The sequence below is a fragment of the Nerophis lumbriciformis genome, linkage group LG30 (genome assembly GCF_033978685.3).
Source record: "Nerophis lumbriciformis linkage group LG30, RoL_Nlum_v2.1, whole genome shotgun sequence".
Classification (NCBI taxonomy): Eukaryota; Metazoa; Chordata; class Actinopteri; order Syngnathiformes; family Syngnathidae; genus Nerophis; species Nerophis lumbriciformis.
In genome coordinates, this window is record NC_084577.2 from 73,610 (window position 1) to 100,462 (window position 26,853).

At 38.4% G+C, this 26,853-nt stretch overlaps 2 protein-coding genes across 2 annotated transcripts; one reads left to right on the plus strand and one right to left on the minus strand.

Annotated features, from left to right (window-relative positions):
• The first annotated feature begins 5,628 nt into the window (after window positions 1–5,628).
• On the plus strand, window positions 5,629–15,926 carry LOC133572566 (homeodomain-interacting protein kinase 2-like). Its single transcript, XM_061925381.2, has 2 exons — window positions 5,629–5,836; window positions 14,687–15,926. The coding sequence occupies exons 1-2, from the start codon at window positions 5,629–5,631 to the stop codon at window positions 15,919–15,921; spliced, it is 1,443 nt and encodes a 480-aa protein (XP_061781365.2). The 3' UTR covers window positions 15,922–15,926.
• Window positions 15,927–16,917: 991 nt separating this feature from the next.
• On the minus strand, window positions 16,918–26,135 carry LOC133572865 (endonuclease domain-containing 1 protein). Its single transcript, XM_061925926.2, has 6 exons — window positions 26,112–26,135; window positions 24,720–24,841; window positions 23,331–23,431; window positions 20,410–20,524; window positions 17,754–17,910; window positions 16,918–17,534 (listed from the first exon to the last, which is right to left on the minus strand). Exons 2-6 carry the CDS (start codon window positions 24,795–24,797, stop codon window positions 17,140–17,142), a joined length of 846 nt encoding a protein of 281 aa, XP_061781910.1. The 5' UTR covers window positions 24,798–24,841; window positions 26,112–26,135; the 3' UTR covers window positions 16,918–17,139.
• Between the last annotated feature and the right edge of the window lie 718 nt (window positions 26,136–26,853).

The following is a 26,853-nucleotide window of genomic DNA, read 5'->3' on the forward strand; positions in this document are numbered from 1 at the left end:
CGCATGATTCAAAATGTAAATCAGTGATAAGTCACCAAAACATTTACCGTAGTCCTGTTCATTCAATGGCCCAATTGGATTTGATCAGCAAACCTCAGTTCTTACTGTCCAAATTCCCTAACCGCTTTTGAATGTGAATAATGTGAAATGACAGGAGGACGTCCGACCTCACATATAATGATCATCACATACCGGTACTTTATTGTTGTCGTCCAAAAAGGAAACACTTTCAAAGTATCCTATTTGACATTATTTATAGCGCAAGATAATGACAAACAATGTTTCATCTTAATTAGAATACACAAGAAAACATTGCATTCATTTGCAAGGCTATAGGAGTTAAAAATTTGAATATTTTGTGAAAAAAGTATTATTTGGATTCTCTATGTCAATTACTCACTATTCATAATAAGGGAACAATATAAATTATTTTCTGCAAAAACTGTCATTCTAATTACCGTAGTTACAGGGGTAGAATCGGCCATGTCAATGTTAACATGTTTTGAACCAAATACGTAATCATTCAATGATCCTGAAATGTTTTTCCAGAAAATTGCAGGATCATTGAATGATTACATATTTGGTCTCAACTATAATCTGACAAAAACACAGGATGGCACTGTAACAATATCAATTAATATTTAAATTATTTCTTTTTTTGTGGATTCTTGGATCTGTTTCGGGGGAGCCTTTTGGCTATGACTCGGTTGTTTGCACCAGAAACCACTCTCCTCGCCAGAGTCCGCATGTAGAGACTGCCAGCCCAGCGGAGGATGGTGTGGAGCATCGCGGAGGCTGCCGCTGTGTATGTGGGTTTTGGTGTTTTTGTTTTGTCGTTTGTCTATGCATGGTGCAGTCATACTCATTTTTTTGTTTTACTATTTTTTGTTTGACTTTTGTGGCTTTAGAAATGGCACTGCTGAGGTGGCAGCATGTTGCATCAGCTCTGTGCTTCTTCAATACCTTTTATGTCCTTTGTGTTCATTAATATTTCCCTCTTGTTTTCTTTTTTCTTTGTGGATTTAGGCTGAACTGCAACCACATGGTTTTGATGTGCGCTTGAAAGAGTAGCACCAGATCACAGTAGTTCTTGAGATTTTTATCATTTTACAATTGAGTTACTGGGTATCAAACAACTTCCCTTGAGGATTAATAAAGTTTGTCTTAGTCTATTCCCTTTTATTACGTTCAAAATAAAGTAAATAGTGCAAAAAAACCAAACGAAAGCAAAAACTACTATTGTTAAAAGGGTATTATTTCTTGAATTTTGGTAAACAATAACAAAATGACAAATAACGATTTTGTGTACATATTCATACACAAATATCAATCTAATCACTGTAGTGTTGCTTGTATTCCGACAAGTGATTTCTTCAAGGAAGTGAAAACCAGTGGTGGTCAACCAAGCCAAAATGGCAAGCAGCGCGGGCACTATCTGAGTACACAAGAGGCCTACATATTCCTGCAAAAAGCAGATATGAGCAAAAAAATCAATCCACTATGCAATGAAATAAATCCCTATACTTTATCAAAAAAAAAAAAGATTTGTCAAGTGATAAAGGAATATTAGTCGATGGAGTTCCCAAACATATCGAACCATTGCGTGCTCCAGACATCATCCTACACGACAAAACACATGAAAACTTGGAAAAGCATGGAGGTCTACAACTTCTTTGTGTGTGGCTGGGTCAAGGACATTGGTATCAAGACTCTCGCCGATAAATATGCATCGTTTTTTGCTCGGGTAAGATTGCATTTCATAATTTAACTTTGTGTCTACCGCCATGTTTGTTGCCTGCCCTTGCTGTTCCACGCGCCGTTTACGAGTAAAGTGTTTTTTTCCCGTCTTTATTCAAATATAACTATATATGTCAACATTGTGTATGTGCTGAAAGCTTCATTTATGATCATTGCCTTTGGTATAAGCTTAACTCTTATAGGGTTTGCTCACATTTGATTTATTTCATTTAGACATGCCCAGTTCGGTGCTTTACGGAACACTCGTAGCAAAAATGTGTCTTAAGGAATACGAATAATATCAAGATAATATACTTGAATGGGAAACACTAAACAGAGTGGTCACTGCAAACTTGTGCATTCTTCGGCTCTGCTCCCTTGTACTGGAGTGTGTAATACTTTTGTCATAAAATATTGTACCTTTCTGCCATTCTTCATAACCTCTGGAGGAACTCTGAAGAAAATGTTATCCTTTTTGCGATTTAAACGGTTCGTACAGCTGAAAACAAAACAAGCATAGGGCATTTTTCTTTGAGAAAAGCTAAATGGCGCCTAAGTACCCTTTGAGAACAGACGCTGGCTTGACGGCGACGCAAATTTAATGAGCTGGACGTGACGTCATTTTCAATCCAAGCAATTGACCATATACTGATACTATACTTGTTAAAGTTAAAGTACCAATGATTGTCACACACACACACACTGGGTGTGGTGAAATGTGTCCTCTGCATTTGATCCATCCCCTTGTTCACCCCCTGGGAGGTGAAGGGAGCAGTGGGCAGCAGCGGTGGCCGCGCCCGGGAATCATTTTTGGTGATTTAACCCTCAATTCCAACCCTTATCAATTATTATTTAGTTATCAATACTGTTGATATTTGTATCAACCCCCCACCCCTGTTTACATTCAAGAGCCACTGTATAGCTTAATGGTTTAAAAATATTTCATACCTTTCTTTATAAGTTTACCCCCTGAAAGTACAGTAAAATATTTATGGAAAACAAAGTCTCAGTGAATGGTGTCTTCCGATTTAGTTCATTATATACATGTAGAAAAAAATACTGTGGCCAACAAAGCATGTTTCTTATTCTGACAGAAGTGTAAAAACCTGAGGGCAAAAAGGTTTTGAATTTAGAACTCCATATGCAAACAAAGAGTCTTACACAGGTGAAACTAAAAAAAATAGAATAGTATCGTGCAATGGTTAGTTTATTCCGGCAATTACATTTACAAGGTGAAACTAATACATAACATAGGCTCATAACATGCATCTCAAGATATTTCAAGCCTTCCTTTGATGATTATAGCTTACAGCTAATGAAAACCTCGAATCTTAGAACATTTTGGGTTTATAACAAATAAAGGCTTGACAGATCTCAGTAATGCATGTAATGAGTTTATATCAAATATTAGATTCACATTTAAAGTTGAATTGCTGAAATGAATGGACTTTTGCTTGATATTCAATATGTTTGAGTCTGTATAGGTTTAAAAGAAACTTGTAAAAATTAAATGAAAATGAAATATCAATTCATCATAATATAAATCAGCGTTAAAGTTTCCCTTATATGTGACGTATGATATGAAATAGGATTTCATTCTATTTTCTGTAAGTCTTGAAGTGTTTTATGGTAATGTCCAGTATAAACGTGTAACCGGATTGGGCAATGCAGCAGTGTTTTGTATCGTTGTGACTCCATGAAAATGCAGAGCCAGTATCGCAGAAAAAAACAATCCTTATTTGTAATAAATATTTACATTATTGCTAACCAATATTTACAACTGAAAATATCAACAAAACAATGTAATTATTCTCTTATACTGTATTACAAATAATTGTAAAAGAATAATGGTTATTAGTGCAATGCAAGTAAACAAAACCTAAAATTACTATTACCCGTGTCCAGGGACTTACCGGTACTCCCTAAGAATAATTTTTGCTTGTGAACAAAAAACACATGCATTAGTAGGGGGGCTACGCTAGTATCAAGACGGCACTTGGTATCGGTATGGTCAATATTAGGATCGATGGACACACCTCGATACAGCACCGTCAGTGATGCTGGCTTTAAACTGCACCTGCTGCTCCATTGAGGACGAAGTCTCCATCTTGTTGTCCAAACAAACCTTAAAAAAAGATTGTATGTTGTTAACGTCATAAACTCATTGAACCTGGTGGTTTGTGTCCATCGAAACAGACGGTTAGCAAGCTGCTAGCATCACATTGCTAACAGGAGTAAATATTCAATCATCCATCCATCCATTTTCTACCGCTTGTCCCTTTCGGGGTCACGGGGGGTGCTTGAGCCTATCTCAGCTGCATTCGGGCGGAAGGCGGGGTACACCCTGGACAAGTTTCCACCTCATCACAGGGCCAATCAATTAAATACAATTTTCCCCAAATTAAGACTTGTATTATATCGTAATTTGTACAATTAAAGTATATTATGGCATGCAGATGATGATGATAATAAGCTATTATATCTATTTTTTTTTATCTTGGTTAACCTCGTAACGAGGGCAGCACGGTGGAACAGGGGATAGTGCATGTGCCTCACAATACGAAAGTCCTGAGTAGTCCTGAGTTCAATCCCGGGCTCGGGATCTTTCTGTGTGGAGTTTGCATGTTCCCCCCGTGACTGCGTAGGTTCCCTCCGGGTACTCCGGCTTCCTCCCACCTCCAAAGACATGTACCGTACCTGGGGATAGGTTGATTGACAGCACTAAATTGGCCCTAGTGTGTGAATGTGAGTGTGAATGTTGTTTGTCTATATGTGTTGGCCCTGCGATGAGGTGGCGACTTGTCCTGGGTGTACGCCGCCTTCCGCCCATGTGCAGCTGAGATAGGCTCCAGCGCCCCCCGCGACCCCAAAAGGGACAAGCGGTAGAAAATGGATGGATTATGTTCAACTAGACAATATCTGTAAGTCATGTGATTTTTGAGAATATATATTGTACAGTCTTTAAGCTTTTGGAAATTCTAAATTTTAAATGTTCCTCAAAAACCAATAAGATAACTTTCCCCCATAATAGGACTTGTCATAGAAAGAACTAGACACTATCTATAAGTCATATGATTTTTGAGAAGATATATTGTAAGGTCTTAAAGCTATTGAAATTGTAATATTTAAAATATTTCTTAAAAATCAATAGAATAACTTTTCCCCAAAATAACTTCTATCATGTTCAACTAGACACCACCTATAAGTCGTGTTATTTTTGAGAGTATATATTGTTTATTAACAAAGCTATTGAAAATGGAAACTTTTAAATACTTCTTAAAAAGCCACACAATATTATTATTTTTAAATTGGACTTGCAGTATAAACAACTGGTGACCAACTATGTATGGTGCAGTTTGCGAAATACTGTGATGTACAATTATGAAGTTATTAAATGAATAGCCATATAAATCATTAATAAAAATTCAAAGAATATTCCATCCATTCATTTTCTACCGCTTGTTCCTTTATCTCTACCTAACACAGTTTTATATTGTTAACCAATAGGATACATCGTACGTCTAAAATGATTACAGAGACTTGACGATGTATACATTTTTTTGTTTAGTATTATGTATTTTCTTGTCAGGGTTTGCTCTTTGTAGACGGTCCGTTACTATGGTGATAAATAAGTACTTTAAAGATGTTTCGTTTTTGGGCTACTGAGCTGTTTTCCCCTTAATGTGCCAATCTCTTTCTAACTTTACCGCGGTCGGACCACCTAGCATACAGACACGTCCATAGTAATTTAGCGTACTTTTAAATATGACAACAATGAATGGTAACATAAGCTTACACTGTACGTTTTATCGTCGAGGAATAGACCTCGCCGGCGAGTTCCGCAGCCGTCTCCTCTCGCGACTTCACGTCCGAAAAAAGGCGGCTGTTGCCATGACAATCATTAGCGACGTTCAGTTGGAAAGGGGAGGAGTTACATTTGAAGATCACGTGACATGGAATAAGTCAGTTACATATGACTTAAGTCGGTTGAAAATTAATATCAACAGCTCAAAGCCGGTCGGACATATTTGTCGACACGCAGGAGTGAAAATGTCGTCTTGGACAAGCTCCGATTCTTCAATTTCATCAAATTCTTCAAGTAAGTGAATGATGACTGTGAATATCCTATTATGTAACAAGCTAATGTATGTTCTCTTTAGATACAGTATTCATATTATTTCTTAATGCATCATGTAGACACATTAGCTAAATAGCCACAGTTGAACATTATTCAATGCATTAATATTGCTTCCAATGGATGGCTAATTTAAAAAGAAACAGGAGACTTATTGTTGCATTCCTTGAGGTTGAGCGTTTGTTACTGTATGTTTTATAACTTTTGCAAATACAATTTACAATCAATAACTTTGAGGCCAACTGTACATCAGATGCAATCCAAATTCGGACTTTGCAAATTATGCTCGATTTTGATTTACACAGTAAGATAATGTAATAATACCACCAAACCATACTGAGGTGGTTCATGTCTTCCAATGAACTGTATTTTTCCGACTATAAGTCGCAGTTTTTTTCATAGTTTGGCCAGGGGTGTGACTTATACTCAAGAGCGACTTATGTGTGAAATTATTAACACATTACCGTAAAATATCAAATAATATTATTTAGCTCATTCACGTAAGAGACTAGACGTATAAGATTTCATGGGATTTAGCGATTAGGAGTGACAGATTGTATAGCATGTTCTATATGTTATAGTTATTTGAATGACTCTTACCATAATATGTTATGTTAACATACCAGGCACGTTCTCAGTTGGTTATTCATGCGTCATATAACGTACACTTAGGGCAGCACGGTGGGAGTTGGGTTAGTGCATCTGCCTCACTATAAGAAGGTCCTGAGTAGTCTTGGGTTCAATCCCAGGCTCGGGATCTTTCTGTGTGGAGTTTGCATGTCCTCCCCGTGACTGCGTGGGTTCCCTCCGGGTACTCCGGCTTCCTCCCACCTCCAAAGACATGCACCTGGGGATAGGTTGATTGGCAACACTAAATTGGCCCTAGTGTGTGGATGTGAGTATGAATGTTGTCTGTCTATCTGTGTTGGCCCTGCGATGAGGGGGCGACTTGTCCAGGGTGTACCCCGCCTTCCGCCCGATTGTAGCTGAGATAGGCTCCAGCGCCCCCCGCGACCCCAAAGGGAATAAGCGGTAGAAAATGGATGGATGGATGGATAACGTACACTTATTCAGCCTGTTGTTCGCTATTCTTTATTTATTTTAAATTGCCTTTCAAATGTCTATTCTTGGTGTTGGGTTTTATCAAATAAATTTCCCCCAAAAAATGCAACTTATACTCCAGTGCGACTTATATATGTTTTTTTCCTTCTTTATTATGCATTTTTGGCAGGTGCGACTTATACTCCGGTGCGACTTATGCTCCGAAAAATACGGGATGTGTTTTTAGTCTGTGTCGTTTCCAAAACCTTGAGGGTTCCTGGTACGAATTCAGCTTCCGCCATCCAAGTCACTGCCGTCGTGTCCTTGGGCAAGACATTTCACCCACCTTACTCCCGCTGGTGTATGAATGTGTGTGGCAGGGCTGCCTTGCAGATTTCTGATGTCAAACGGATATTCCCGGGTAAATAATGGTTTAAAAAATGTATTAAAATTCAGGTACATCTCAATGAATAGGATGACTGTATTTTGTGAAAGTTCATAAACAAAATATTTCAGTAGTAATTATTTCAGTAATTTTAATGTTTATCAATCAATGTTTATTTATATAGCCCTAAATCACAAGTGTCTCAAAGGGCTGCACAAGCCACAATGACATCCAAATTTGAAAGTGGGTCTGTTATACAATACATAACTGAGTGTAATAGTTGAAAAATGTACAGTCGTATCTCAGTTAGGGATGGATATCTTTTACATTTGAACTGATACAGTACCAACTACCGGTACCTGGAAATCGATGCTGGTACTCAATGGTGCAAATTTTTGGTACTTTTGTGTGTGTTAATAATTATTAATTGTTTTTGATAATTAAATCTCATTTTTCATTGCAACATTTAAAAATGAGCTGATTATCATAACTGCTATGCAGTTAAATAAATAAATGATAAATGGGTTGTACTTGTATAGCGCTTTTCAACCTTCAAGGTACCGTACTCAAAGCGCTTTGACACTACTTCCACATTTACCCATTCACACACTGATGGAGGGAGCTGCCATGCAAAGCGCTAACCAGCACCCATCAGTAGCAAGGGTGAAGTGTCTTGCTCAGGACACAACGGACATGATGAGGTTGGTACTAGGTGGGGATTGAACCAGGGACCCTCGGGTCGCGCACGGCCATTCTTCCACTGCGCCACGCCGTCCCTATCTGGTTTTATTATGACATTTCTGAGTCTCATTTGCAAGTATGACAATAAATTGCAATTACATTGCAAGTGCAAGAGGTTCGATGGCAGTAGTGTATAGTTTATAGTCGGGCTGCACGATTATTGCCAAAATAATCATCACGATTATTTTTATTAATATTGAAATCACAATTATTAATCACGATTATTTTTTGTCATGTAAAACATTTTATTTGCACTTTCTATTTTAAACAAATAATATGAGTTCAATCCCGGGCTCGGGATCTTTCTGTGTGGAGTTTGCATGTTCTCTCCGTGACTGCGTGGGTTCCCTTCGGGTACTCCTGCTTCCTCCCACCTCCAAAGACATGCACCTGGGGATAGGTTGATTGGCAACACTAAATTTGCCCTAGTGTGAGAACGTGAGTGGGAATGTTGTCTGTCTATCTGTGTTGGCCCTGTGATGAGGTGGCGAATTGTTCAGGGTGTTAACCGCCTTCCGCCCGAATGCAGCTGAGATAGGCTTCAGCAACATCCGCGGCCCCGAAAGGGACAAGCGGTAGAAAATGGATGGATGGATGGAATATTATAACTTGGCTTTCATTTATAAATGCGACCTGAAAATAAAAATATCCATCCATTTTCTACCGCTTGTCCCGTTCGGGGGTCAGAAGTAATACAATTTAATTTACAAAAGAAAAAGGGCTAACTAAAAATAAATATGCCTTTGTAGATACCGTTCATAAATTGCAAACAAGTGAAAAAACAAGATTATGCACAAAAGACACATATACTACAATTAAGGAACACAGTGTGCCGCTCACAGTGTGCCCCATTCAGCAACCGTTCTTAAGAACAAATTTTGTTCTTAGGCCCACTTACGAAGTTTTTAAGGAGATTTTTGTATTCACCATTGTTTTCTTAACTGGGATTTGTTCGTAGGTAAGAACAAAATCTCCAGAGCACTCTTAGGGTGGCCCATTTGTTCTTAAGTGTGACAAGTTCCCTTACTTCTATTGTCTAATGTTAAATTAATATCATAGATAGATAGATAGACCGATAGATAGATAGATACATGGATAGAGATAAGACAGACAAGACAGACATACAGCAAAATGAGCAATATGTAGACATTTCAAAATACCGTATGCACGCGCGCACACACACACACACACACACACACACACACACACACACACACACACACACACACACACAATCATCAATTACCGGGGCGTTGATTTAGTGATTGGTGACTCTTTAAAAGATCAACAGGCCTCTCACACCCTGTTGCAACTCAACTCACACAATTGCAATGCTTTTGCTGCTCCCGCAAGATGCCGCAGATCGTGCCCTGGGGAGGGAGCGCATATTTCACGACCATGTAGACCTATTTGCCCAAAGTGACAAATATTTATTTGAACGCTTTAGGCTACCTCAGCAGTCCCCACTTTCTTAAACTTACGTTTTGACATTATGTATTTCCCCGTGGGATAATACGAATTTCTCTTTTGTAATCTGTTTGTGTTTTCGCCGCGTGTTTGATGTTCGGCTTTTCCGCCGGAATTGTGCCCCTATATGGGGAATTAAGGGCGTTTGCCTATGCAAATTACGGAATTAGGGGTGTTTACATATGCATATTGGGGAAATAAGGGCGTGTTTATATACAAATTACGATAGACACGCATTCAGCAACTTAAGAACAGCAGGTGGGAACAATTTGGCCGTTTAAGAACACGTCATGAATTTGAATGGACTCCGCTTAGGAAATCACTTAGGAAGAAAGATACGAGGAAAAGTTAGGAACTTATTGCTGCATGGGGCCCAGTATTTGTAGGACATATGTAATTTGCCAAATAAAACATTATTATATCATGTCTTTGAGAGGTGGATGGATACAGGGCTCCTCGTTGCACGGTTACTGTTAATGTTTTGTACTTTGGCTGCTTGTTGGGGCTTTGCGCGCATGGTGGTCGGCTCTATATGTAACCACAACTTTATCAGGCAAACGATGGCGGTTGAGGAAAGAAGGGAAGTATTGTTAGTGCTTAATGTGTCGTATGCTTAAACGCGCTGATTTGTTTGAATGTGCCCATCGTGCAACGCAGCTATGCAGGGTGAGCGTTGATTCCTGGGCGGGGGAGCATTTCCTGGTTTTGGAGATCGAGCAGGAGGGTGCCGAGAAAACAACAAGGTGTGCAATCGTGTTCCAGGGTTAATATGCATGCCTGTTGGCAGCCTGTGGGTCACTCTGGGGAAGGGTACTGATTTGATAATGCATTTATTTTTCCCAATATTTTCAGGATTTACTAACAACCAGCCAATCTCCTGTCACCCTCTGTTCCTGACGTCTGTTACTCTCACATGAGTCCACTGTCTTCCCATTCGCACCGTGGTGGTTGGCTGACTGTTGGTTGTGAAAGTGCTTAATTTGATATGCTGAAGAGCCTGCTTTTTAAATGTTAATATCGACGACGATCACCCTCATTTAGTTGTAGCAGCCAAAATCGTGAGTCTGATTAAAATTTGATTAATTGTACAGCCCTAATTCAAAGTGTGTTGGCTAGTCAGTTCTCTTGGCTGAATCTATTCTTTTGTTGCGATGTCAAAAATGTTAATAATGTAAGCATTGCACTTACGCACAAGCTGTTTGATTGTAACATGTATCTTAGTTGTAGTTAGCCAATGTATACTAGCATCAGGCCAGCGCATTTTTGGAAAAGTAGAGCCTTGCTTAACTTACATTGGAGCATTTTTTAAATGAATTGCTTTTTTGGCATTGGAAATTGCAACATTACCTAGAGGTCGTTTGGTTCAGTCTGCACTCAGTGCTGCTGGAGGGATTGACAGTGTTGGCAACTGTGTGTGACGTCCCGGGCAACCTAGGTACTGTAACATGGCACCCTTGTATTTTCCATGAATCAGTGGACCAACAGGATTCGGTCGGTGCCAAAAAAAGTACCGACCTCAGTACCTATCTCTAACCTCAATCTATGAAATTAATTGATTCTGTGAACGCGCTCTTAACTCAAAACACTTATATCTTAAGTCAATGTCTCCTATTTTAATTAATTTGATCAACTTAATTAAAAAAATATTTTTTAAATAAGAAATATTGTATAAGAACAATACAATAAAATGTAGTAACAACTACGCTATTTTTTTATTACAGTAATATATATTTATTAATATATTACTGTAATAGTGTAAAGCATCTTCTTCCCGCTGCTTTTTTGTCAAACACAGCATCATCAGCTTCTCCATATTTTCATTGATAAATGTCCAAAGTTATTTTAACATTCTTGACAAGCATTTTTTGCTCAAATAGCTTCACTAAGTTGGTGACAATGTTAGTCATTTATTATGATTATTATTTTGTTTTTTTATTATTTAATAAATGTCATCCACTTTTTATTCACAGCACTGTCCGTCACACAAATGTTCTTCCTTCCAATAGTTGGAAAACAAAGTTATGTCTATGTTTAGCTTTAAGATAAGGCCAGTGAGTAAGACCAGATGTTTTGGTAAGATTGTACATGGCTCACAGTGACATTTGCTAAACCAACTCATGGCGGGGATGCTTGTAACTCAATTTTAATAAAGGTATCATGTAATGAGAAAAAGCTGACACATTGATACTATTAATGGGCAAAATCCCAAATATTTTCTTTGAATGTATGGATAACATTTATCTATAGCCTTTTTATTAGACATTACAAATTACATGATGGCATCGCGTTCCCCCCCAAACACTTTTTTACCAAACATAATGAATAATCCATCCATCCATCCATTTCCTACCGCTTATTCCCTTTGGGGTCGCGGGGGGCGCTGGAGCCTATCTCAGCTACAATCGGGCGGAAGGCGGGGTACACCCTGGACAAGTCGCCACCTCATCGCAGGGCCAACACAGATAGACAGACAACATTCACACTCACATCCACATAATCGTGATTTCAATATTGACAAAAATTACCTTAATTTTTATTTTGTCCATAATCGTGCAGCCCTATGTGTAAGACTAGATCTCATACATGATCACTATTTTTATCTAAATGGGCAAAAAGTGCAGTTACGTCTCAAGGCCATTAGGTGCCTTCTTGCCCAATGTTCACATTTATTTATGTTATTATTTTGTTTCTGTCATATCACTTTGTTTATGTTTGTGTTGCTTTCATATGCACATTTATCCAAATCAAATCAAACTTTATTTATACAGCGCTTTTCATACAAACCCTGTTTCCCTATGAGTTGGGAAATTGTGTTAGATGTAAATATAAACGGAATACAATGATTTGCAAATCATTTTCAACCCATATTCAGTTGAATATTCTACAAAGACAACATATTTGATGTTCAAACTGATAAACTTTTTTTTTTTGCAAATAATCATTAACTTTAGAATTTGATGCCAGCAACACGTGACAAAGAAGTTGGGAAAGGTGGCAATAAATACTGATAAAGTTGAGGAATGCTCATCAAACACTTATTTGGAACATCCCACAGGTGTACAGGCAAATTGGGAACAGGTGGGTGCCATGACTGGGTATAAAAGCAGCTTCCATGAAATACTCAGTCATTCACAAACAAGGATGGGGCGAGGGTCACCACTTTGTCAACAAATGCGTGAGCAAATTGTTGAACAGTTTTAGAAAACCTTTCTCAACCAGCTATTGCAAGGAATTTAGGGATTTCACCATCTACGGTCCGTAATATCATCAAAGGGTTCAGAGAATCTGGAGAAATCACTGCACGTAAGCAGCTAAGCCCGTGAACTTCGATCCCTCAGGCTGTACTGCATCAACAAGCGACATCAGTGCGTAAAGGATATCACCACATGGGCTCAGGAATACTTCAGAAACCCACTGTCAGTAACTACAGTTGGTCGCTACATCTGTAAGTGCAAGTTAAAACTCTCCTATGCAAGGCGAAAACCGTTGATCAACAACACCCAGAAACGCCGTCGGCTTCGCTGGGCCTGAGCTCATCTAAGATGGACTGATACAAAGTGGAAAAGTGTTCTGTGGTCTGACGAGTCCACATTTCAAATTGTTTTTGGAAACTGTGGACGTCGTGTCCTCCGGACCAAAGAGGGAAAGAACCATCCGGATTGTTAACGGCGCAAAGTTGAAAAGCCAGCATCTGTGATGGTATGGGGGTGTATTGGTGCCCAAGACATGGGTAACTTACACATCTGTGAAGGCGCCATTAATGCTGAAAGGTACATACAGGTTTTGGAGCAACACATGTTGCCATCCAAGCAACGTTACCATGGACGCCCCTGCTTATTTCAGCAAGACAATGCCAAGCCACGTGTTACATCAACGTGGCTTCATAGTGGCTTCATAGTGTAGTCCAGACCTGTCTCTCATTGAAAATGTGTGGCGCATTATGAAGCCTAAAATAGCACAACGGAGACCCCCGGACTGTTGAACAACTTAAGCTGTACATCAAGCAAGAATGGGAAAGAATTCCACCTGAGAAGCTTAAAAAATGTGTCTCCTCAGTTCCCAAACGTTTACTCAGTGTTGTTAAAAGGAAAGGCCATGTAACACAGTGGTGAACATGCCCTTTCCCAACTACTTTGGCACGTGTTGCAGCCATGAAATTCTAAGTTAATTATTATTTGCAAAAAAAAAAAAGTTTATGAGTTTGAACATCAAATATCTTGTCTTTGTGTGCATTCAATTGAATATGGGTTGAAAATGATTTGCAAATCATTGTATTCCGTTTATATTTACATCTAACACAATTTCCCAACTTATATGGAAACGGGGTTTGTACATAAAAGAAATGCAAGGCAAATTGCTTTACAGACTTAAAAACAATACCCCGTTGATCTAGATCCCCCATTATCGCACACACAGACAAGCACGCATACAATGACAAAACGCAAACACACACACACACACACACACATATGAAAAAATGAATGCATGTCTCCATAGTTCTTATCTTAAGAAATCTAATTGAGTATATTTATGAAAACATTTAAAAAAGTTATATGTTGTAAATCACAAGTTTGTTCTGTAATTTGTCTCTTAGTTTGAATTTAATCTTGAACCTTTAAATGTAATATTTATGTATTGAGATGTGTGCATGCCTGGATGATTGTTATTTAACCCTAACTGATTGTTGAGCAAGGGCTTCACGGTGGCAGAGGGGTTAGTGCATCTGCCTCACAATACGAAGGTCCTGAGTAGTCTTGGGTTCAATCCCGGGCTCGGGATCTTTCTGTGTGGAGTTTGCATGTCCTCCCCGTGACTGCGTGGGTTCCCTCCGGGTACTCCGGCTTCCTCCCACTTCCAAAGACATGCACCTGGGGATAAGTTGATTGGCAACACTAAATTGGCCCTAGTGTGTGGATGTGAGTGTGAATGTTGTCTGTCTATCTGTGTTGGCCCTGCGATGAGATGGCGACTTGTCCAGGGTGTACCCCGCCTTCCGCCCGATTGTAGCTGAGATAGGCTCCAGCGCCCCCCCGCGACCCCAAAGGGAATAAGCGGTAGAAAATGGATGGATGGATGATTGTTGAGCAACCATTTCCAAACACACATCCTGTGGCCGTTGAAAATATGTTCATCCTAAATATGACAAAAGTATCGTCTGTATTTGTCATCTTGTCTTGCAGCGAAGATTGCAAAACATGAAGTCCAGCTCGGCAAGGTCTTGTACAGCCACCGCAACGCTTACTCTGTCCTAAATTTCGTTGGAGAAGGCTACTTTGGAAAGGTGGCACTGTGCAAAAACGTGTACACTTCGGAGACGGTGGCTATCAAGATCCTGAAGCATGAAGCTTCTATCAAACAAGACCTCGACAGAGAGCTGTTAATGCTCAAGAAGATCAGTGCCTTGGATCCTGACAACTCCAACATGGTCAGGTTCTATGAGCACTTTGAGCATGAAGGAAACATCTGTCTGGTGTTTGAGTTATTGGACTGTAATCTCATCGATATGATGGAGGAACGACAGCGTCAGCCGCTGTCACTAGATGAAGTTCGTGTCATTGGCCATCAGCTGCTGGTGGCTTTGGACTCCCTGAAGGCTCTTGGCATTGTCCACACTGACATTAAGCCTGACAACATTATGCTTGTTAACAGGAAAGACCAGCCGCTGAGGGTGAAACTGATCGATTTTGGTAACGCCATCTCAGCATCCAAAGTTAAGAGAGGGTTGGATATACAACCAGTAGGATACCGAGCTCCAGAAATCACGCTCGGCCTCACTTACAGCGAGAACATTGATGTCTGGAGTGTCGGCTGCATCCTGGCCTTCCTCCTCCTGCCCGGAAACCTTTTCGGTGTAAACTGTGAATATCAAATGATAAAGCGTATCGTTGGGCTTCTGGGCCAGCCAGATGACCATGTGCTGCAGACCGGCAAATACACTGAGCAGTATTTCGTTGAAGACGAGGACGTTGGCTACTTTCATTATCGATTCATGACACCAGAGGAGTATGAAGCAGCCAACAACATGAAACCAAAAGAGCCCAATAGTTGCAAACTTCTCGCTAAACCACTGGAAGATCTGATTTTGCCCCCCCTTGAGGGAGAGAGCGCAGAGGGTGAGCTTGAGGACAGGAAAGCTTTCATGGATCTGCTGACAAGCATGCTGCATGTGGACGGGAATCAGAGAATCTCTGCCGCAGAAGCCTTGCAGCATCCTTTCATCACAATGACTCACCTGGCCGACCCTGCCGGGAGGAGCCTGCTGACACCCAAAGACGTCCTGTCAGAAGAAGAGCAAATCTCCCCCCCGAATCCAAAGGGTGCTAATGGATCCAACAAAAGCATCTTGAAGAGAATACGCAAATTCTTCCGCAGAATGACCTCTTCATTTTATCGCAGGCCCATGCTAATGGACTGATTACTTTTACCAACCAACATGTATATATATATATATATATATATATATATATATATATATATATATATAAACTAACTTGAACATTTATGTGTGTATGTATATGTATACATATATGTATATATATATATATATATATTATATTTAATGTACATATACATTTTTGATTAAATATTATTTTTGTATTAAATGACAAGCAAAATAAAAAAAAATGCATTACTTTTGTGCACTTCTGCAGCATCAACTATGCAACTTTAGTTTTTCAATCAAATGTTATATATTTTATTAAAAAAGCAATACAAAATCTGTTCATTCTTGTACTAATTTTTTTTTACTTCCGTTCGTCATTCAAATATGGGTGACGTGGTGCTTACTGCTGTGACAAAGTAAGAGATGGTAGTATATCTCCATGATCCCCAAAAGGGTATTGTAATCAATCAAATGTCATACAGACAAGAACAATGTGCAAAACAGATTGTAATAAAAATGTTGCAAAAAAAAGATTTGCCATGACCCTACATGAGAGTTTTGGACTTGTGGTTATCTTCCTGAGCTTGATGTTATTTTCATTCTGGCGCTCTTCAATTTACATCTGTACTTACTGTGTTTTCATTTCCTGCCATGTCATCTCTGGCCTGAGCGCTGCCTCCCTCACCTGTTCCTGATAGGCAATCAGGACACATTTTATGCCAGCCCTTTTCCTCTGGACAAGGTCAGATCAGTGTTTGTTGCTACCTAAAAAAGTGTAGTCCTTTTTGTGCACTCCCTAGTGCCTAAGTTCTCTTTGCTGCACAAGCTCTCATTAAATTAAATTTTATCTTGGCTATGCCTGTCGTCTGTGCATCCTGGGGTCACGCTTCAAGCTTAGCTTGCACATACCTGACATTGTTCCTACTAATGTATTTTTAGGTGATATTTTAGTACATTCGATATCTATTGTAGGGTGTGTGTCAATTATAATTTTACATAAGCTTTTACAAAAATAAGCGTATACATATATTACATTGAATTTTATTGTTAGTTGAAGTACAGTACCTTGCAAAAATTAAAACTCAAGTGGAGGAAATATTACAGTAGTTCTTAATGTCATTGGGTCAATTCACGCATTTACAGTCAGTGGAGAAAGAAAAAATTATGAATCTACTGTCTTTTAATTTTTCACAATGCTGTGTAATGGAAGTGTATTTTGATCATTTTACAAAAATACTTAAAACAATCAAATCAAACTGCCATACAGTTGTTGTGGAACAGCTCGCCTACTGGTTGATTTGAGAACTGTTGCAAGAACTCTCCCAGCTCATCCAACGAGAATTTCTCCACCCAGTTGTCTGCGGTGTTCCTGGCTGCGGCGGCGCCCCTCTGAATGGGCTTGTCGTTGTTGTCCAAACAGCAGAAAGCATTCCACAGGTAGTCTGGGATGTTGACACGCTTCACGTTGTTCTTGACGATCCAATTAGCCGCAGAGGGAATGGCACCGACCAGAACGTAGACCTTGGAGCACTTACTGCGGAAAAGCTCAGTGAGCTGAGACTCATGGATTCTCCATGCATTTTGGTTCAGTTTGGGGTTCTGAGGAACCACGTTGGTGAGGGTGAAAGTGGCATTACGGCCAGGGACTGTTATGAAAGTAGGGAGAAGAAGTGAGATTTAAAGATATGTTGTGATTATGTCCTAATCCTACAAATATGATGAGTAGGGGTGTCCAAACTGTAGAAAATATTGTGTGTATCTGACACTATCAGTACCCTATGAGCTTCTTTGAAGTGCAATGGTTGGATCATAAGTTGTTGCTAAGTAAGTGAATGTTTTTATAAATGGCAGATACTTTAACAAACCTGCATGGTGTCCATTAGGGTTAAGGTGACCACGATCAAAGCCAGAGTGTGTATAGTCCTCATTGAGAGCTTGTTTCTCCCCTAGGTAGATCCCAGGATGGTCTCTCCCCAGCCAGTAACCATCCTTCATTTCAGCTTGCCAGGATGGGTTTACCAGCTATACAAGAATCACAAACTTTGAATACTGGTGGAACACCAATTGTTGAATGCTTCACAAATATACTACTGCATTTCTATTTAGAGAGAATATTATGTGTGATAAGTCAATTCAGATTTTGTTTTACCCCATATCCTTGCTTAGTGTCACAGGAGAGCTGGGGTCTATCCCAGTAGACTTTGGGGCGAGAGGCGGGCTATACTCTTTACAGGTCACCAGTCAATCATAGGGCACAAATAGACAACCTAAGGACAATTAAGAGTCTAAGGGCCTGATCTACTGGGACCCTAAATAGTAGGGGTGTGGGAAAAAATAGATTCGAATTCAAATCGCGATTATCATTTACTGATTCTCATTTTTCAAAAATCGATTTTTATTTATTATTATTATTTTTTATTTATCAATCCAACAAAATAATAAAGCAATACCATAACAATGCAATCCAATCCCAATACCAAACCCGACCCAGCAACACTCAGAACAGCAATAAACAGAGCAATTGAGAGGAGACACAAACACGACACCGAACAATCCAAAAGTAGTGAAACAAAAATGAATATTATCAACAACAGTATCAATATTAGTAACAATTTCAACATAGCAGTGATTAAAAATCCCTCATTGACATTATCATTAGACATTTATAAAAAATTAAATAAAAAAAAGAATAGTGTCACAGTGGCTTACACTTGCATCCCATCTAATAAGCTTGACAACACACTGTGTCCAATATTTTCACAAAGATAAAATAAGTCATATTTTTGGTTCATTTAATAGTTCAAACAAATTTACATTATTGCAATCAGTTGATAAAACATTGTCCTTTACAATTATAAAAGCTTTTTACAAAAATCTACTACTCTGCTTGCATGTCAGCAGACTGGGGTAGATCCTGCTGAAATCCTACGTATTGAATGAATAGAGAATTGTTTTGAATTAGAAAAACATTGTCTTTGAATCGAGAATCGCGTTGAATCGAAAACATCGATTTATAATCGAATCGTGACCCCAAGAATTGATATTGAATCGAATCGTGGGACACCCAAAGATTCGCAGCCCTACTAAATAGCATGTGCAAACTATAAAATTGTGTGTCTACTATTAGTGGGTGTGTTGTGGGTGATCTACTAAGACAGCATAGATAACAATTGCAAAAATTGTGCCCTATTTAAATGAAGTTTTTCTGTGTATACTGGCTGTCACCATGGAGACACTCATTTCCCTCCACATTTATGTTATCATACGTTCCAACCTGTGGCGTTTCGTCATGCTGTTAACATGCAGCACACCACCTTTTCTAGGCTTTATTGAAGCCCGACCAAGACAATAGAACCAATTTTTGGCACGTTGAAGGTGTGCTCTGGAAGGTGCTGCTGTTTATTATGGTGTGCCTAGAATAAGTCAGTGGTAAGAAAATGTATACATTTAAATACGTTTTTTGATGACCTGTACATATAAAAACTATCAGCAAACATTAAAACACATTAAATTTGCTTTAATCAGTCACATACTTTAAGGCATGATGTCAAACATGCGGCCCGCGGGCCAGATTAGGCTCGCAAACAGGTTAAATCCAGCCCGCGAGATGAGTTTGCTAAGTGTAAAATTGAGCTGCATTCTTAAATTAAAGAAACTGCTGTTCTGAATGTGTCCACTTGATGTCGCAAAAGCTATTCTGTTAGGCAAGCAAATAGTTTAGACATGTATAGTATAGTATAGTATAGTATGCAAGCAAGTATACTAAGCAAGAGGTACATGGTAAAGCGGGGCTGCGAACAGTTTTAGGTCTAATAAATCACATTGTGAGTGCTAAATGATTATATTTGCATCTCCTTCTCCCAGTAATGTGAGTGTTCTGATGATCAGCATATGTTCTGCATATACTTGAAGACAGACACACTAAATTGATTGCACTCTATTTTGCTAATTAAAGAGACAAAATCCTCTGCACACTTGCTTAGTAGATCAGTTTTTGCAAATTTGCACACGTTTTAGTGAATGCAAGCCTCTAGTATGTCAGGGCTTTAGTAATACTATTCTCAGGGCATTGACCATAGACTGTCCAAATCATCATTGTCATCAGTTCGTGTTCACAGATTTAGACATCTCTCGTCTGAAGGCCTGGTCAAGGATCGATGGTATTTATCCTCTCAGTCTGAGCAATCTGAACAACTCTTTGTGACAAAATTGGAGTAAACCCACTCAAGAGCGGGGAGAAAATGCATGTTCCACACAAATAAGTCTGAGCCAAATGCAACAAGTCAAATGTGCTGCTGTAATACATCAATACAAATAGGAATAAAACAATCAGGCATACATAATGTTATGTTTTATATTGTATAGACAGTTGCAATTCTCTTTATTAGTTGAAAAACTTGCAATTTCTAATAAACCAGCAAAAAAAATACTATTGTTTTTACTGACCATCTATTGAAACTGAGGTTTGAAAACAAATGCAATCATTTTGAGAGTATTTTTATCATTGAGTGTGGCACCAACCTGAGGCTCTACAAACCACCGTCTCTCCCTCCCACCTCCATTGCTTGGCTGGAAAATGTATGCAGAGTAAACTGCAATACGATGGTTGGTGTCGTACAGCGTGGCAAAGTGATACCTGGTAGTGCAAAGAGAATCTTCAACAGTTTTACATATATTGGATGAAATGTGAACATGCCTTGGTGCTAAAAGTAAATCGACCATACAACTGTCAACTATCCTAATACAGTGGGACTAGTTCTTGTACACTCCTTTTTCTATCATTTATATTTCCACTAAAAATTTCAACTACATTTTGCCAAGGTTTTTGCATACTGTCTCGTTTATTGAACGGTCATGTGCGTGGCAAACTTTTATTCTGAATCATTCTACTTTATCGAGTGTCCAAACAAAGAATCCAATGTGTTGGTGACTTGTTTTTAGTGTTTTGTTATATTATTGTGTACGACTACGAAATCACACCCAATGGGGCCAAAGAGAGTGGCAAGGGGCAACACTGCAGTGGAACCTCAATTTACAAACCCTCATTGCACAAACTTTTCGATTTACGAACCACAGGTTGAATAAAATTTAGTCCGTTTGATTTATGTGCAGTCTCAGAGTACAAATGTGCAGCCATTTTGTGCCCGGCAGAAAAGTCAGTGTGTGGTCTCTGTGCAGTGCTGTTGTTAGCTACAAAGTGCTGCTTTGTGTGATTTTTAAGCCTCTTTAAAACATTTGTCTAATTGTGATTGCTGAACATGGGTCCAAAGAAAGCAATAGACGTGTGACATAAGGTTTGAAACATTCAGGAAGTATCCACAGCGTTGTTGACACTGTCGCCCCCTAATTCCCCTTAACCAACAAGGTAAAGTCTATTTATTTTGTTATCCTAATCATTGTAGCGACCTGGCTGTTAAAGTTGTTTGTGATTTCAAACTGTGAGAGCCCTCATTGATATTATCATTAAAAACATTAATAAAAAAATAAAATGAAATTAAAAATGAACAATAGTGTCACAGTGGCTTACACTTGCATCGCTTGACAACACACTGTGTCCAATATTTTCCACAAAGATAAAATAAGTCATATTTTGGTTCATTTAATAGTTAAAACAAATTTAAATAATGGATCCCATATTCCAATATATGACTCATTATTATCTAAACTACTGATATCATCTCCATAGCTCGTGTGTAGCAGTCAGTATGAGTTGGACTATCAACATCTATTCAATTTTTTGATATTACCCTTTTTGTTATTATGCATATTGAAAGAAAAGCATTTTTACTCTTTGATGACACGTTACTAAATTGATGAAGATCCCCAAGAATACAAGTTTGCAGTGTCATTGAGATGTTTATATAAAGGAATGTGATTGCTTCTTTTGTTGTTTTCAACCATAACTCTTTTATTCTCTGACATTCCCACAATAAATGAACAAGAGTTCCCTCAGCTGCCCAACACTTCATACATAACTTGCTATCTACTACACCAATTTTAAACAGCTGAGAAGATGTAAAATACAATCGATTCAATATCTTAAATTGAGTCAGCTTATCTTTAATGCTTCTAAAGGGCTTATTGACATTTTTCCAAATATCATTCCACGATATGTCTCTTTCATCTCAAATGTTTAAGCCATCATCCATTTCCGAACACATGCATCATTTGCATTTCTAGTGTGGTGTTCATTTATTATTCCATAAAATAGTTTCATTAATTTCTTAATTGTATCTTGATTAAAAAGTGCATCTTCCAGTTCATGGCTATTTAAGGACATACTTTCAGAGGATATGCATTTTTATTTACAGCGTGTTTTAAAGAGTTAAAATTTTAAAAATGATTTCTGGGTACATTATATTGATCAACTAAATCATTGAACGGTTTATAAGAGTTTTTATTAATAATATGATGAGGTAACGTTTTGATTTTGTTAATAAATAGAAAATTGATCCATTTTGATATACAGTCCTGTATAGTGTTTTATATTGTGTTCAAAGTGTGCCAACTTTTACTAAAATATGGATTTTTGTTGAGGCTAGAAGCCATTATTCATGTATACATTGTTTCTTATGGAGACATTTGCTTCAATATACTGACTTTTCTATTCACGAACTCTGTTCAAGAACCACTTAATTTGGTAAATCAAGTTTCCATTTGATCTATTAGTTATAAATAATCTGTATGTGTTAAAGTTAGTCATGGTATCCAACCGGGTTCCGTGCTTGGACCATTAAAATTCAGTCTTTACATGTTTCCCCAATGCTGTATTACTAGAAAGCCGTCTGCTTGCTAAAACCCTCTATCCTGTATTCACTATCTACCCTATGACCCTCTACTCAGACTCTCTATCTCAGGGATTCTCAAACTGCGGTACCTGGTACACAGGCTCCATCTGGTGGTATGCCAACAAATTAATTAAATATTCATACAGTGTTACTGTTCAAATGGAATTGAATGTTACAGTGGCCAAAAATATTAAATATACTTGTTAAATGGAACCTGTGCCTTGCTTTTAATTTATTTATTTAACCTATTATGGTACTGTACTTTAATGTTGGTAATGTGTTTTCTGAGGTACTTTCTTGCCTCGAGGGCCAATTGCTTGCTCAGGTATATCAAGAATGTGGTTGCCTGCTCCATGCCCAAATCTAAACCCTAAACTGTATCCTTCTCCCACTCCGCTCATCACTGTCTTTGCCAACAAGATTCTTCAATAATAGATAAATAAAAGCGATTTCATTCGTCATTTATATTCATTCTGCATTGTACAGTGTATGTAAAGTTTCACTTTGTCTCCATAAAATGTGTTTTTTGTTCTTTTTTGGGGTCTTGAACGGATTCATTGAATTTATAGTATTTCTTATGGGAAAAATAGCTGATTTTTCCTGACCTTTAGATTAAACAGAGATATATTTCATGCCATACAATTTTCATTTCACCTGTTGGAAAAGCGTTGGCAGAGGCGTACAGTGCCAGATGTAGACGTGTGGTATTCTGGTACTTTTCTGCTATGGAAATATTCCATGCATTCTGGCACATCCTGGGGGGGAAAAAAAGTAAATTAATAGATTTACAGGGGAAAAAACATGTTACCGAAGGGTTTAAAACAGGGGTACCCAAAATCTTTTTGCCCGTCGAGGGTTGGCTTCCCAAATATAATTGTCACGTCGGGGTCACATTTTACTGCGTGGTCGTTCTCCCAGGATGCAGACGGAAAACTCCGGACGAAGCGTGCAGGTAGTATATGATTTAATGTCCATAAATCATTCAACGAAATACAAACATACCGGAAACAAACAAGGGATGCGTGCCGATTGCTCGGGGAGCTAAGGCGAGACTTAGCACAGGAATCTTGAACAAGGAAACAGGAATAAACCAACGTAACTGTTGCATACAGCAAACAAGGAAGCCAGACAGTTTGTGGCGAACAACGTGAATAAGTAGCTCTCTGATTAGTGCCAGGCAGCAGGTGAGTGTGCCGAACACTAATCAGAGGCAGGTAAAACTAATCAGAGCACCCATGGTAACCCTAACCCAAACCCAGGGGTGCTCAAGACAGGAACTGAGGGAGTTCAAAACTAAACAGAACATGATCCGGGCAACGGATCATGACAATAATACATATTTTTACTGCCGTCTTTTAAGGTCACACAATCACTGATGGTTAACTAGTTGTCCCTCCCTTTTTGCAGACCACGTGCCGTGCGTAGGGCCCCGTGGTTCGTCGGAGGCCCCATTTTGAATAATCAGACGTAAAATATCAAAATAATGAATGACAGGGCGCTTCATATGAAATTATACCGCAAATGTATCCAGGCTCCTTCTTGCGCTGTCACTGATAAAACATAATAGCACATTTTTACCTCTGCATTGTCTTCTATGGCGCGCAGCATTAATGCACTCATCTTGCAAGGGAAGACATACCTACTGGATTCGATGTCTGGAGGTAGTGGTTTGCAAATTTATGTTGTACAAAAAAATATATTATTAATTCATTTATTGCTTGCGAAATAATTTTCGTCCAAAACATGCATCAAAATTAAGTCAAGTTGAAGTGAAATAGTATACAAAATGTTTCACACCAATAAAAAAGAGTGAAAATAAAACACAATTCTGCTTAGGGACCCAATTTAGCCCCACTCCTCTATCCATCTTGTTTGCTCTAATTAAAGGAGCTTTATTATTGAAATTTAAGATGTTTGTGTTTCACAATTAAAATTGCTGTGTTTAGCCTCTGGCCCATTAGCGTATCTTAACTTTGGCCCTCGTAGATAAAACGCTTGCTTGGGCACCCCTGCTTTAGAAGCTATTGAATAGTAAACACAAACCTCAAATTGTCCCACAAGGTCTGCACGGACAACAAAGAAGAGCGACAGAAGACTGCACAGAGTTACCAGTGTTTCCATTTTGGGGCATAACCTCTGGCTACAGGTTCTCGGTCTCGTCTGGCCTAGAGTTAAGATGAATAACGTGTCAAGAAGGATAGAGTTAGTTTAGAGTTGGGGTTGGGGTTAGGTTAGGTTAGGTGTACAGGAGTTAGGTTGGGGTTAGTATTAGGGTTAGAAGTTAGGCTAATTTGAGTTAGAGTTAGGGCTTAAAACAGGTCTTTTCAACTAAGAGACACATTTCGAGAAAGCTAAGAGCAGACTTTTTTCTATTTGTCCTGTAGTGGACATTTGATTTTTGGTCTATTTATTTGTCAAAACTATGGATTTCGGGGAAACAAATAGTCTTGTCTACAGTGTAAAGAAAATTACTGAAAAATTAACAATGCTACCGTTTCTTCATTTACAGTAATGCACTGTAAAAACAACAAATGTAGATTTTGGGCTGAAAAAACTGGCATCTTAGTCCCCAGAATTTTATTGCAAAATCTACAAATATATTTACACTGAATAAAATGGAAAAACAATATTACTGTTATTTTTATGGTAAAACACATTTTTTTTAACTTTGAAATCTACAGTCGTTACAGTACAATACAGTAGATGGTAAAATATACTGGTGACGTTTTTTATCTTATAATCTGCAGTTGTCTTTACAGTGTATACAACAGGAGCACTTTGCTTTTTGTAAGGCTCTATTGCAAAAAGGTAGTCAAAGTAATGAGTAAATGAAATGTAAAAATAGAGAAAATGGAAATATCATATTGTACTTTTTGCATGTTCAAAAGGAACCTAAACAACATCAAAGATCATGTATATGGCAGTGTTCTAGTGTTTTTATGAGTCTCTCACAAGATTTTTGAACTGAACTTGCGGGCTACCAGTTGAATAGCCCAAATGATGAAAAAGAGAGGACTTAAAATGAAACCTTGAGGCACTCTCTAGTATAACTAAAGTTGAATAAATGACTACTGACTGCATCTGAAATAAACAAGCTACAGCAACACCTTAGTTACATAAATCACATCCCAAAAAAATGTGTAACTGCCAAAAAGTAGAGGACTTAAAGGGGTGCCTTAAGGAATGCCTTAGTAATGTGAATTACAAGTTTGGACCCCAGTGTTCAGGATTTGGCCCGTGGGCTGCAAGTTGAAAGGTTTAAAGGTTTGGATAACCCTAAATCTTTGATACTTATGTATGTGTTGTGCAGTCTCAACACATACGTGAATTGATCAAAATAATAATTCTCGATGTCAATTCAGCAAAAAAAAACTACACACGACCATCAATATTTTCTTCCGTTGGTGTTTACTCAAGTGTGTGTGTTCTACTTACCTCGTGTCACACTCACCAGCTGCCACAGTGTGCACTGAGGTGAGAAAGACATATATATGGGACTACACGTCACCTTTCACCTGGTTAGTCTACTTTGATTATCTCCACCTACGGCAACGCGTGATGATACAGTCTGTGTGCGTTGGAAAAAATAGAATCAAATACAATTTTAATAAAGCACGTTCCTACTATTTACTTTTTTTTTCGGTTGTGGTTGAAATGGTCAAAATGACAGGTTATGGGTGCTTTGGTAAAATGTATGGATGAATTAAACAATATTCTGCCAGCAAGGAAATATTTGTGTTGTTTTGTTAACAATTCCATATAACTATAGCTATTAATTTATATTCATTAATTATATATATATGAATGAGAACTCATTGGGTCGATTTATTTGTAAAATGAGAGCTATCGGTTATCTCTTCCTTCATATGTTGTTTTCCCAACGATCACGGCACAGGTGGTGCACTAACTTCACTCAAAGCTCTCGCACTTATTTGCACTTCCATCCGTCATTAAATATCTGGCAGACATTGTGGAAAAATTCTATTAAAATGAGTAAATAAACCTGTCATAGCCCGATGCTGTGAAAAGGTGGTATGAATGTGAGTGAAGCTTCATTAGATGAATATTATAAAAGGCAAAAACAAAATGCATATTTGTATTGGTCATAATAAATGAGCTGGAAATCTTACATATAATATGTACAACATAAAGTTTCAAGAGACACTTTAGTATTGAA

Bases quoted from the DNA above. Each gene is read 5' to 3' on its own strand.
- LOC133572566 (XM_061925381.2), top strand. From the start codon at position 5,629: ATGACAATCATTAGCGACGTTCAGTTGGAAAGGGGAGGAGTTACATTT. The intron at 5,837-14,686 runs GTAAGTGAATGA...CTTGTCTTGCAG, and splicing joins AATTTCATCAAATTCTTCAA to CGAAGATTGCAAAACATGAA.
- LOC133572865 (XM_061925926.2), bottom strand. From the start codon at position 24,797: ATGGAAACACTGGTAACTCTGTGCAGTCTTCTGTCGCTCTTCTTTGTT. The intron at 20,525-23,330 runs GTGAAATGAAAA...TTGCACTACCAG, and splicing joins TGCCAACGCTTTTCCAACAG to GTATCACTTTGCCACGCTGT. The intron at 17,535-17,753 runs GTTTGTTAAAGT...CTTTCATAACAG, and splicing joins CCCTAATGGACACCATGCAG to TCCCTGGCCGTAATGCCACT.